We start from the raw sequence: 14,179 nt of genomic DNA, 5'->3' as shown, positions 1-14,179 counted from the left end.
GTGCCCAAAATGGTATCCATTAGTTATATACCATAACATCTCAGACCCAAACTGGGGTTTACTGGATGTGGGATGGTTTTTTTACTACCCGCCTTTATTTGTAGTCCTCTTGGCCCAATTGTGGCTACATTTGTTTCCGATTTACAATCTGTACAGCAGCACGACTGGTCTTGTCTGCAGTACTCCTGCGTGTCCACTTGTAACATTTATTTTAGAGGCCCTAGGTATATGGTATACCACTTTACAAGGAACGTACAAGTACATTAAATATTACCAAACAGGTGTAACCAATTATACCATGTTTGGAGGAAAGAGCATGTGTACTTTAGCACTAGTTAGCAGTGGTAAAGTGCACAGAGTCCTAAAGCCAACAAAGATAATCCAGCACAAAGAGGAGGAGGAAGACAAAATGTTTGGGGTGAGAGTTCAGAGAGGATAATTTTCCAACAGTGGACCTATTAACAATATGATGTTTTCATGGCTCGTCAAGACATCACCTTAGTTGACCTTAGTATTAAAATCACTTCCAACCACTAGATACTTCATTTTTGTAAATCAGCACATTACGTCGGCTTGATCACTGTTAACAATGAAATCTTCCTAGAAATTTATAAACAAAAGCAACCACCAGAGAAGTGGAAAGAGATACAGCAAAACAACACAATCATTGCCTCAAAGGTGGGTGTAGTGTGCACACAAAAAAGCTGTCTACGATAGTTTGCTTCAGCTTCAATGGCACCTCTAAAACATTTGGAAATAGTATCATTCCAAATGATGATGCAGCCAAGGACAGGATCATGGTCTTCTACCAGTCAAGATTCAATGACCAAAGGAAATCTATTTTTTAATCTAGAAAGGAGATTTTATCAAATGAATATCTGGTCATAAAAGAAGTATTGACAAATAGACAGTTCATACATTTGGAGGGGAGACTCATTATGAAAATATTTTGTTTTTCCATTTTCAGCAGGAAGACTTTTGAGGGTGCTATGCTAACAGAGCAGCTCATACTGCAAGCAATTTTAGTCTCTCATACCAGATAGATTGGAAATTAGGTAGAGTACATCTTGCCCACTGCTTCGTTTCTACTCACAGGAAGGCACAGATGAGCATGCATTGATAATGCTTTTGAGGCTGCTGTAGTTCCAGCTGAGCAGCAGGGTTGCTAAAATACTAAGGGCTCGTGATAGTACTATAATGTGACTAGAACATAAAACAAAAGTTAAGTGACAAGAAGAAAACTGCTTATAGTCATGTCAGGTAAGAATGGAAATGGGGCCTTGAAACATAGTAAAATCGCTTCTAGTTTCTCAAAGGATTTATTTCAGGCAAACTGATATTGCATGAGCTGTACATTTTAGTAATCCCCAAAAAATGGTGCTTTAAGGGTCAATCCTAGACAGCCCTGTGCACAAAGGGCTTCCTCTTTGATTGCTCACTTTCCAGGAAGTTTCTCGCTCAGTACACCCTACACTATTCATCATCGCCCTCAGACCCCTATTTCTATCCCCACTGAAATTGCTCTTTGCACCTCCTAAAGATAGTCTTCTTCCAAGGCCTGCCCTCTAGCTCACTCGCACTGTGTTGTACTCCCCGCACCAACCTTCCGCTGTTGTTTCTTAATTTTTACCCTGCACCCCGTGTTGCAAACCATCATCCACCATGCCCTTTCCAGTCCTGGTTTTCATGGGATGTACACCTTCAGCTGTCCCAATTGTTCCCCTGCGATGATGCTTTTCTCACCCTAATGCACCGGATGTGCAAACCCAACCTTAACTCCTCAACATACTGATCTGCTACACCTCTGTCACTCTCCTGACCATTTTTCTTTTATTCCCCTTTAGCTGTCTGAAGATTTAAATACATATAGCTATTCAATTATTTGTTGCAGTTTTTGGAAATTTGAATGGGAAATTGTTCAAGGAAACCTGGGCTGTCACTCAGTTTAGTGCCAAGGTCTCCAGGGGACTTCAACATCAGACAAAGTGGGACCCAATGGCACTACCAACATCAGGCAAATGGCTCCAAGCTCAGGAGAAACAAGGTTTTGGAGGTAAAGGAGCCACTTAGGCTTCGAACCTAGGATTAAAAAAATGCTTAGGAACCAAGGGAAAAAAGCACACAATAGACATCAAAGGTCTAATTCTCTGGATCCAGCTAGTGATCACACCAACCAGTACGACACATCTGCTTAACCCGGAAGGGTCAGGGGAACTTCAAGTATCACTTGTCATTAATAAAGAGGCAATTATATGGGTAATTTGAATCTCACAACAATTTTACTTGAAGCACAGCAAAAAATATAAAATTATTAATTGAAATGGTTCAAATCACAGAATAATTAATTTAAGATAGAGACAATGGAACAGTCATCAAGCTTCATAATGTATAAAAAGTCTTCTACTTTATTCAAATTTTATTCTCAAAAGAATCAGTCCGATTCTTTTGAGAATAAAATTTGAAAACAGAAGATTTTTACTGTGCTTCAAATAAGATTGTTACGATATTTAAATGTCAGGCCATATCAGTGCCTCTCTATTAATGACAAGTGATTATATTTTGGGCTGATGACCAGCCAACACTAGAGGTAGGCAACTATTTGGAATAGAAGATGTAACGGAGACTCAACAGTAGTGCAGTGCTTTTGTTCTTAGCTGTTCAGCAGGATATGTAGAACTTCAAGTAGCAGCCAGGGACAATTCTTATGGCCTCCCGGCCAAAAAGGGTGCCTGATGAGTTCATGCTCACAAAATGGTGCCAGACTAGGGGGTGAGGTCCACAAAGAAACAAAGAGGTGGCTAAAGATAGGAACTGTGCCTAAAAGGTAGGATATCCACTCAAGGAAGCTTACTTGCACTGAAGGGCAGCTCTTAAGAGGCCTTGAATGAGATTAGAGAAGAGTAAGGAGGCGCTTCTTTAGTTGAGCTAGTCAGATTCTATAGACAACAGGCAGAAGGCTTCCACACATACATGACAGCAGCAGAGCACCGGGCCAGCTGAATAATGCAGGATTCCTAGGGTCTTTACTAACCTTAAGGGGACAGACAGCTCAGAACTCAGACACCCGGAAAAAAGCACAACAGGGCCCATTCAGGTCTCACCATGACAATCTTTTCAAGAGGCTGGAGTCAAACTTCAGTTCAGCTATGGCAGAGTTTCCTGTTCATGTAACTAAGGCATTACTGGGCACAGCTTGACTGTCCAGAGTAAGCCAAGCAGGGTCCAATGGCTCGATGACTCCACAAAAGGAGAACAATGAGGTAAGACTGCCCTGGCAGGAAACTGTATCCCAGTGAGAACAGAGAGGAAGAATAGATGGAGATGTTGTAAATCTGTTGGTAGTATCTATTTTCCTTGTTCGATTAACTTTTCATACAAAGGGACAGTCACAATTATCTATGTATAACCCCCACAAAGAAAGAATCGTTATCCTGCATGCCATCAATTTTGCTGGAGTTCCCTTGTCATTCCCATCCTGAAACTGCATTTCATTTTCTACGGCCCTTGCCAACAGTAAATGAGAGGACATGTAGAAGGTCACCATATTTTGCCAACAAGAAAATATTGCCAGTACGGTGAAATTTACAGGTGCATGTGAAGTTCTCCACAAACTGCTAACAAAGTTTGCACTGTATGGTGAAATTTCCTTGTGAATAAATCTACCATGGTAGATTTCTGTAACACTCTGAAATCGACCACGGTAGAAGAAGATTTGTTCACAAGAGATTTCCGCCATACTGGCAAACTCTTTGTCAGCAAATTACATTTGCAAGGGCAAAATCCCAACATTTCTGATTCTATGAATCACAAATGGGATTTAGCCCTCATAAATGACGTTTCTGGCACACAAAAGCCACACGTGGGAGTGCAAAATGTTTGCGATTTGGAACCATGTTGCTCAACAGTAATACAGATAAATTGAGCAACACATTTGATTTAAACTATTACCTTTTGTTAAAGGCGAAAGAAAATAATATCCTGACGGATGCTTTAAAGAAAATACAAGCTCTAAATCATTGTATTATTTAAATTCTAATCTTCTTACATGTTATCCTCATAGCATTATATTGCTGGCTTAGTTAGCCGAGATGTACTGCCAACTTACATGAACAGACAGCTGGTATGAGGATATACTCCAAAAAAGACAATGTCTCCTAGAGCATCATCTACATTTTAAATGCCACTATTGGTAGCTATGTATGCTCTTTAAAATGCATGAGAACATTTAAATTGTTAGGCTCCTTCTTACTGGGTGAAGATAGTAAATACGATCAGTTTTTTTCTTCTTAAAAAGTTATAACGAAACTTCGTACTTACTCTCTTCCGTAATATTTTGGTCTGTTTTCGACCTAATAAAAAGAAATAACATAATTAACATGAGGCATTAATACAGGTTTCCAAATTAATATATATTAATATATATATATATATATATATATATATATATATATATATATATATATATATATATATACACACATACATACACAACGGAATAGAACAAAGGTAAAGAGAACCACTAGAGAACATGAGTGGTAAATAAACGTGAAATAAGTTTATTAGCAATGCCTTTTCTAGCCATACAACTCAACAGTACCATGGTAGTATATCGAAGTTGACAATATACATGTCCATATATACAAAGTATATATTTAGTGTTCTTAACTCCACATCTGTGTACCATGCAATGTAGTGGTTTGGTCAATATAGTGTACGCTATTTCCTTGTCATGTGTTAGAAATATTTGGAGATTTAACACATTTTAAGTCTAACTTCCTCAAGAAAAAAAAGTTACACACTGAAATGAAAGGATTATGGACCACAAAACTTAATAGGGATGTACCAATAAAAATAGTAGTTTAGGGGTTGCGGGCAAAATGCTACCATACAAACCACAATTCTCAGAATCAAGAGTAGACCTGGCACCCAGCACCCTACATGACAACAAAAACGCACACACACCAAACAGAGAAATACTCTGTGAAGATAATAATTCCCACAGTTCAGCATTTTCCAAACTATTTTATTCCAATCAACAAAAACAGCACTTTGTTCGATTAAAAACAATCTATCTTCCAGCTTTGCAGAACTGACTTGCATCCCATTGGGTCACTATACCACCCTGGAAAATACAGGAAGGGTTTTCTTTTGACCTATTATAATTATTTCCTTCCTATTGTAGTTATATCTCGGTTATGTATTTCATCTATTAGGTTTAACGAAGGACATTACCGTACATTTTTTCACTTTATATTAGGCACATCACCCACCGATTAGAAACTAAGAAAAGGTAATATCCCATGATTGACACACTATAAGTCCGACACTGTTTTGTAAATATATATGAATGAGGTAACCTTGCGACTGGAAATGGGTAGCAAGTCTGATTTTAGGGGACAGCTGTTCGATACAAAGAACATGTCCTCCTAGTATTCCATTTCTTCAAGCCAACTCCTAGTGTTAAAACAGCAGAATGTCCTAAGGTAAAACAGCTGAACAACAATTTAAAGATTATGCATATCCTCGTTTAAAAGCTCCATTTTTATTCTGGATTTCAAACCCCAGAAACCCCCACCTCATTTATCTCAATATAAATAAAATTACCCAGTCCTATTTTTCAGAAGAGAGTGGCCGAGGGCTCAACATGAAAATAAAATTAATTAAAAATCACGAATCAAAATGCATGAAGCTGCAAAAGACCCATAACTTGATGAAAGACGATTAAAAACAATGACATTCCACGTTGGCAAATAGGCATTGCATTAAAATGTTATGCACCGAGGTAACTCTGAAGCAAACTGCTAACAGCACTCAAGTTTAAGCAACTGTTTTATTGCTTCCAGACCAGGATAAAAAGTATGCTTTGCAAGCAAAACAGCTCTAAACAGTAGCCTTTAAAACATCAGTTCGAAGGAAATGCAGAAAAAAATATTTTTGTGATAATTTATAAAACATTTGTCAATGAAAAAAGCAAGAGACATTCAAGAATAAAAAACAACATTTTAAAAAGCCTCTCTCACCCCCACTCTCCCCCCGCCATTTTCTTAGAATCCTTTGCATCTAATAAATCTTCACGGATTCCTGTCCTTTTCCCCAGACCGAACGAAAACTTTCATTTCTTCCTTGACGACGAAAACTTATCACAGAGATTTCCACACAAGGTCTACTGGAGATAGATTTTAGGTCGTTTGAAAAATATCTAAAAGGGAAATCTCACCTTCTTCGCCCCTTCGAAAACTAGAAAACCAAAGTACCCATTCATTGAAACTTTCGCCAGAAAAGAAAATGAACTCACAAAGTTACTAATGCGCAACACTTAGACCTTCCCCAAAACATAATTCAACTTCGCTCAATTCCTCGGTTTTTTTCGGTGCCAAATCCATCAACTTGGCTCAGACTGACCCAGACCATCTCCGTCCTACAATGAAAGTATTAGCATTTCCTCACAAAGTAGAATGCATGTTGAGGAGCGATGTCAACTTCTTTAGTTTCAGCCTCTTCAGATATATATCAACAAGCATCTGCAATGCAATAGGTCTCGCATTTACACGAATTTGAGCTATTTGCACAGTAAATAACAATGCCTTTTTTTATGTATTGGTTTTGAAAACATAAATAAAAGACATTGGCATTTACAATGCCAACAGCTAAAACTCTTGTAAATGCAAGACCTATTGCATTTAAAAAGAAGCGGCCGCCATTGTCCCAGGCTGCTTGAAAGTGAAAGCACATATGGCACGCTGAATGTTGCAGGAAAGCAGGTCATGACTGCCGTAGGACAAACTCATTAAAGAAAATAGCGCTTACAGACTAAACACGACGTCCCGGGGAACAACTAAAATAAAAGGGACAGTCCTCATGGGAGGTTAGCAATGAAGACAAGGCGGTGCTAAGGAGGGACAAACAAGCCTAATAACAAATCAGAAGCCAGCCTTTACGAAGGACAATGACACAAGAGAAAGACAAAAATGGGCGGAGAGTGGGCAGGGCTTCAAGTATATACGCCAATACAGCATGGGCACATGCGCTGCCCAGGCTCGACCTAAAACTAGGCACTGGCAGATTGGCCATGACCAAGTTGGAATATTCCATTTTGAGCTCAGAGACATTCACTGCTGTATGGACCTTTTCGTGGCAGCACGGTCTCTGCATTGGGTGGCAAAAATCTGATGACTTTTGGAATGTGGGAAGAGGCCAGGCTCCGTGGAGCCAGAAGGCTCCATAGGCAGGATGGAAGCTGTAGGATGGTGCAGTCACCGATGTAGTGGTGGATATCCTCCACAGGAATGATCTTTAGAGCAGGTGGAGGTTGGCTACTGTTGCCTTGCCCACACCCCGACTCCCCATCCCAAGAGGAGTTTCCCTTCTCAAGGGAAGGACGAACATAGCAGAAAAGGTGGAACACCGGGCTCATCCTTTAAGTCCAGAAATGGGGACACCATGTTTGGCTGCTGTGACACTCAGGTGAGGGCACCTGCTACAATTCCCCTGAAGGACAACAGTGCCCATGACTGCTGACTAGGCCGGCCCATGATTTGTTGCTGCCTGAGCAGTGGAGGAACAGGTGGAGTGAGTACTGTGGCTTCTGGTGGAGGCTAGGCCAGAAGAACAATTGGTCTCAGACTGTGTAGTGAGATGGATGAACAGCCCTTGAGTGTAGGGCATTTGAGACTTTGGCAAGAATAAATCTTTGTGTCTGGGTCCTGCTTCTGCACTGAAAGTAGTGAACGTGATACACCGACTTGGTGCCGTCATTTTTCCTGGAACTGTAAAGAAGCAGTTAACTGGACAACAATGGTCTAATACAGAACTCTATACATCATTGATCCACTTTTTGCCAGAGTGCCACTTGGAGATCCTAGACAGGTGGTGCCAATTAGCAAAAATTACTAGTTATTGGTTTGGCTTCAAGAAGTTTAAAGTAGTCATGGCAATATGTGATCCTTCGAGGGATGGTGTCAATTGTGGCTAAACTGCACTGTATCAACCGATGTAATTATATGCAAATGTGGGTCTGCAATAGTTGTCTTTTGTGCCATGGGAGCCTCTGAACCTAGTCTTTGCAGTTCCTAGGGCCTCATTTCCTTGGTATGGGGAGTTTCACCTTTGTCAGAGGTGATGTTTCATGAGAGATGGTTTTCTAAATGATTGCAACAATTAGGTACATTTCTCAGATGATGGAGGCCCGAAGGAGCTGTTTTACAATTGACAAGGAAAACATGCTTGGGGTGCTATAACTGTATAGACAGAAGGAGTGAGGCAAAATATGAGTGCCAAAGGAGTGCCTCAGAGACCATGGAAGACTTGCTCTCTAGCCTAGTTGATCCTAAAACAGAGTGTGACCAGATAATCTGAGAGGATCTCTCCAAACTACAGATGGATAATGGAAATATCACAAACTTAAAAAGAGACATGCAAGGCTTCGTATTGTGAGCTTATGTTGCACAACAAGTACATCATTTTTTGTCATACAAGAGGCAAGTAGTGACATCAATGTCTTACTGAAATCTTGGGTATAATCACTTGCGAAGAAATTTTATGATTTAGACAAGAAATCAAAGAGAGGGACAACATTAGGGCCAGAAAACTGAGAAAAAGTAGAAGAGATTTGTGACCGTGCAGATACTTAACGAGTTATCTACTTAGGGACCCAGTACATAGGCAAAAACTTAAGTCAAAGGTACGATTTCCAGGAGATACATAAAGAGTATACACCATCATTATCCACAAATTTAGAGAACGGACGTCAGCTCTAAAAAGCACTATAATAGAGTTAGATGCACTCCGGGTCTTTGGGAATCAGACAGAGCAGGAGCAAGCGAATAAGGAGGCACCATAGAGCAAAGAATTAGAAAGATACATCAACCTATGGGACAATTAACAATCATACAAGCTAAGAATAGAGCATACACTTATCATTCTACAACAAAAGTTCCATAACAAATAAAATGGAGCTGGCAGGCTGCAGGCCTTACAGCTGGGAGCTCATCATAACAGGGCACACATATTAGAAATCAAAGCTAATGAGGGTCAATATATCAATGATGAAAGGGAAAGGTCAGAAACTGCTTTACACATCTATTAACAACTTTACAGTAAAGAACTAGAAAGTGGCATGGAAAGGGCTGGGTTCCTTGGCTCTTATCAGCGCCCCTTCATAAGCTTGACTGATGCAGAGAATGGACTTGGACCATCTTATTGATATTATAGGTAAGATAAGAGAACTGTATGGGGGCTCAAGTTGGGAAAGTTCTCTGAAACAGATAGGTTTCCAGCAGATCTTTATAAGACCTTTAGCGATCTTTTGGTAGACCTCCTCGCTAAGCTCTATTCATTTCTCAGGAGAATCGGGGATTATGTCCACCATCACAGAAGTGGATATCTCAGATATTTTAGTCGAGTGAGGGCTTCACAAACTGTAACTTCCAGAAGCAGACTGTTCTTCTAGAACCTGAACTTGGTTCTAAGGTAAAGTGCCCCAGTCTGGCAGAGAGCACCTTGCACTAAAATATGAGCCTTGAACATGATTTTTTTCCTACTAGGAAGCCATTGAAGAGCACGCAGATCAGAGGCGGTTCCTCTGCTAGGCTGAAGAGCTTCACCCCACTGCTTCAACTGCAAGCTGAATGCAAAAAACAAAATGATAATAACGTCCCGTTATTATTATTTTGTTGTTTGTATTCAGCTTGCAGTTGAAGCCAGGCGGGCTCCCCACATTACAGGGGGGAGAGTAGTGGCAGCACCTTAAGTGTAAATGGCGGTTTGACTGGTCATCTCGGACTGGAAGAATAGTGTGAAAAAAATAATTCTTTTTTTATCACATTGCACCTTAAGTTGATGTCTTCTCAACCGGTGAAAGACTGTAGTTAGGCATTTTTTTATCTGTTTTCCTGAGCCCTCTTCTTCTTCACATGAAAACAGAAGCTGGGTGCTATCAGCATAGGAAATAACTTTGGTTCCAGGGGCTTCTGCTATCTGGGCCAGTGGAGTAAGATACATGTTAAATAGAGGTGGGCTCGGGGCCGAGCACTGGGGAACTCCCACGGTCAGTTCGGGTAGTTTAGCTGAAAGAGGAGGAATGCACATTTGTTGACTTCCATCTGTCAGAAAAGAAGCAAACAAGTCCAAGGCTTGCCCTGTTAAACCAACACCACAAGGTAATTGAGTAATCAAGCTATCAGTCTAAGCATTTAGAGCCACTGTGAATGGCACTTGCCTCATATCGACATCAAGTTGAGCCTTACCAGCGGTAAGGTTCTTATTTATTCTCCACCTACAGAGCATACATATGAGTGCTTATATGCCCATTTGAACTTTTAGGTGGAAATATATTCCCCCATTATGAGTCAAGTTCAGCAGCCATCTAATGAAGCTTTTAATGGATATTCTTGGATGACATTGGCATCTAGGTGAGAACCGTTTTCAAGAATCTGTCTACACAAGCACTTTGTTGTTGTGATCCTTTCCCTTTTACACTAGAAGTGATTTTGTGCAATTATGTTGCAGGTGGATTACTATCAATTGATAAGATTGAGCCTGTGGGCCAGTTTGAGGTCATATTTTCGACAATTGTTGTCACACTTGAAGCTTGTATCCAGGTGAGGGCAGCGTGAGTATTGATTGTTTCTATGAAACACGCACATAGTTTTGTTTGACATTTTCATATTTGAATGCTCCCTTCTTCTAGGTTGCTCTTTCACTAATCACACTTGAGGTCCTGATGATGCCCCGCATTTGAGGCATTCAGTGGGCCCTTCCATTGAGCCTGGATTATTATTTACAATCTGCATGTTGTCAATTGTTAACGATCAGCTGTGCCCTTATGGGATGGAGTCACAACGCTATATAAAACTCATTAAATAAATAAATACTTGTACATTGGACAGGCTTTTAGATGAAGAAGTCTAATTAGGAAAAGGTCAGAAAACCTTCAATTTCCCTTCTTCTCTTCACTCTCACGAGCACCTTCCTGATCTTTTAATCCATTTGTAGCCCTGAACACAATATTTTCAATTTAATGTCTATGTACGATGTGCATAAATGATGTTTTCCAGAAATGTCAACTAAAATCTGTTAAAGTGCTTATATGTGTGTCTCTCGCATCTCCTGATCTAACTGGATTCTGCTGCACTTATCCCTCTCATGTTATGTTTCATATATTGTTAAGAGATAGTGATAAAATAATTTCTCTTTGTTGTGGTTGCTTCCTCCGATCGGACCATTGTTTGTCTGTATCATACTTTACTCAGGTAATTCAGGTTAAATTTGGGTCACCATATCAAAGGCTGCTGATAGATCTAGCATGATCAGCACCATCTTCCTACCGGTGTCAAGAATACCTTTAATGTATTCTGAGACCTTCATTAGTTCTGTCTCAGTACTAAAATGGTGTAACAAGTTATTCGATTCCAGGTAAAAGAAGAGCCGTTGATTCACATGTTTGTCAAGTATCTTGATAAAGCTGGCAGCAGAGAAATCGGCCTGTAATTAGATGGAATACTAGGGTCCACAGACTGTTTCTTCACTGAAAGCAGAATTTGTGCTCATTTCCAAGGACAAGGAACATTAACAGTTGCTAGTGACGTGTATCATATTCGCCAGAGGATTGAGGATAGAGTCCACAGAAGCGAACAGGATGGTTCTGCATGGGTCTGATGGGGAGCCAAATTTAAGAGTATTCAAGGGTGTCAGTGATCTCTCCATTGAAATAGGGACAACGCTAGCAAGTGTTGCATTAGAAGAGCCGACTGTACTGGCTAGCACAAGGCCCCGCAAATCTTCATCCAGACACACGCTGGAGGACAAGCTGGCTTGAACGCTGAAGACATTAGTGTGGAAATAGCTGGCTAACTATTCACACCACTCCACAGAGGGCTGGTGGGATCTGTCTATAGCTACTGGTGACAAAGTTCTTTTCAATAGGAAAAAATTCTCTAGCCTTGTTCTTTGCTCTTTCAATTTAGTCTTCAAGGCATACTTGTTTAGCCGTTCTTATTGCTGCGTGATATTTCTTCAGGCCAATTTTGTAAGAATCTCTATCCTTCACACTGCAATACTTCCTCCATTTCCTTTCTAGTACTTTGCACCTTTTTTTCCCTTCCATGAGGCTATCAGAGAACCAAGGGCATGAGGGCTTAGATCCGCTTGCTCTATGAGCGAGAGGCCGAGTTAGTTTCTTAGTGGAGGCTCCGTTACAGTTGTCAAGCATTTTGCCATCTTTCTCAATCAAACCTGAGAGAGCAGGAGTACTTTCTTTTAAGGAGCGCATACACTCCATGGGCAGTAACCTGTGAAATGCTCTCAAAACTCCCGACAATCTAGCAGAAGATCGGTGCACTTTAACTGAAAGCTGCCACAAAAACTTAATCAAGAAGTGGTCTGACCACACCCGAGGAATAGGGTTCTCAGTTTGCAAAATAATATTAGAGACCACCTGGTCTAGAACATGCCGAGCTTGGTCCACAAATGAAATGTTTTGTAATAATGTATTGCTCTAGGAAAACTCTGGAGGAAGCTTTCCTCTCGAATGTAACTGTTCAAGGTTCTTCCTGTCCGAACACAGTGGGCCTATTCATTTCAGAAGTCTGTAATTGTTCTGTATGTCATTATATTGGTCTTGTCACATCCGTTGAGACTGTGCAAAAAGTGACTAATTATTATTAATTTAGGGGATGGTGTTATGTAACATTTTGCTCACCTTATACTGACAGTATGATTTTTACTATGTATTTTCCTATAAAAAGGACTAATTTTGGAGAAAAGTCAGACTCGCTTTGCGATTCACCTTGCCTGTCTCTGAGAACTTTTCTTTCATACTTGGAGAAAACTAAACTCCTTACCTTACATTTAATTTGAGATGCCTTATATCCACTTGTGCTGCATTAATATTATTTACCAACACCATTTAAGGACTAATCTTTACTTATTAGTTGCCTTTCCCAAGGAAAACCACTGGCATACACCTTTGCCAAATTACCCATGCAATGACTTATCAAAGCAAATCACTATGCACTTGACCCTATTTTGTCATTTATTTTCCCATCCTCCGAAGAGCTTCTTGAGACCAATTCTCTGTTCATTCACGATCAGATCTCATAGAGAAGTGCTGTTTAATTTGCTACAACTGTGTGAGTTCGATCTCTGTGCAGTAGTTTTAAATTTTACTCACTCTGCAGGATTAGAAACCTATATGGTGCTGTGTGATGAATGTTCCTGCTGTTATGAACTTTTGTGACCCTAGGAATTGGATTTGATCCAGTTTTAATTATGTTTTTAATAATTCTATGTAGTTTTATGATTGTACTGTTTTATTCTGTGCTTTTATGGCATGAATCAGTAGAATAAAGATCCTTGCCTGGCTGACTATATTGTTGCCTTCTGTAATGCCTTTTACATTTCTTAATAACCCTTCATGGTTTACAATTTGCTGCTGACTCAAGAAGGCGTATTTCTTGGCTTATGCAACTTGTTTCATTGACAAGTATGTTCTATTAGTTGCACATTACCTCATTTACTCTTGAGGAGGATAACACTAGCCCCGATCCTGTGTAGTAGACCACTCCCTCAAACTATAAACCACTAACAAAGTATGCTGCTGCCAAAGCCTTAGGCGATACATTCAGGGACTGGAATCCATTGTCTCTATGAGGGCATGCTTTGTGCCCCTTTTTAGGCCACAGAACAGGTCGTGGACTTTGCACTGTCTTGGACAAGTCTACGCTTCTGTACACATATTAGATTAATCTAATGCCTTGTGCAAAATAAAAGTATGTATACCAGTATCACATGCAGTTGGGTACTCAGGGCAAAGTACATGCCGGTTTACAATGAAGGGGAAATTGCTATCCCAATAACGACTGACTGGAGTACCTGAAAGGTGCCACTACAACCATCTACAAATTGATGAAGAAGTGGAACAACACACAATGGGACTATCAGAGGTCATGGGAACTTATCCTAGGCAGACAGAAATCGGACATGTTAAAGGGTGACATCCCACACATTCACAAGTGTGTTTTGCATAGAAAACAATACTACAAACTGGTGTTTAGTTGTCATTATAATCCCATAAATGCTCAATTGTATATATATTCAGGGTTGTCAGTATCCGGTTAAAAGATGTTGGGGAAGTAGGCTCCACTATATATGCCCTTTGGAGGTGCCTAAGAGCGAAAGGGCT

The 14,179-nt window shown here is 40.2% G+C and overlaps 1 protein-coding gene across 1 annotated transcript in view; it reads right to left on the bottom strand.

Moving 5' to 3' along the window:
- CHN1 (chimerin 1) overlaps positions 1-14,179 on the bottom strand; it is a 407,318-nt gene that overhangs the window by 217,453 nt on the left and 175,686 nt on the right. Inside the window, exon 4 of the mRNA XM_078681533.1 lies at positions 4,318-4,349. Coding sequence (XP_078537659.1) covers positions 4,318-4,349 — 32 coding nt within the window. The remainder of the gene's footprint in view (positions 1-4,317; positions 4,350-14,179) is intronic.

This window comes from Lissotriton helveticus, chromosome 3_1 (assembly GCF_964261635.1).
Source record: "Lissotriton helveticus chromosome 3_1, aLisHel1.1, whole genome shotgun sequence".
NCBI classification, from domain to species: Eukaryota; Metazoa; Chordata; class Amphibia; order Caudata; family Salamandridae; genus Lissotriton; species Lissotriton helveticus.
Note: the sequence above shows the minus strand (reverse complement) of the source record. Positions and strands in the feature narration are given on the sequence as shown.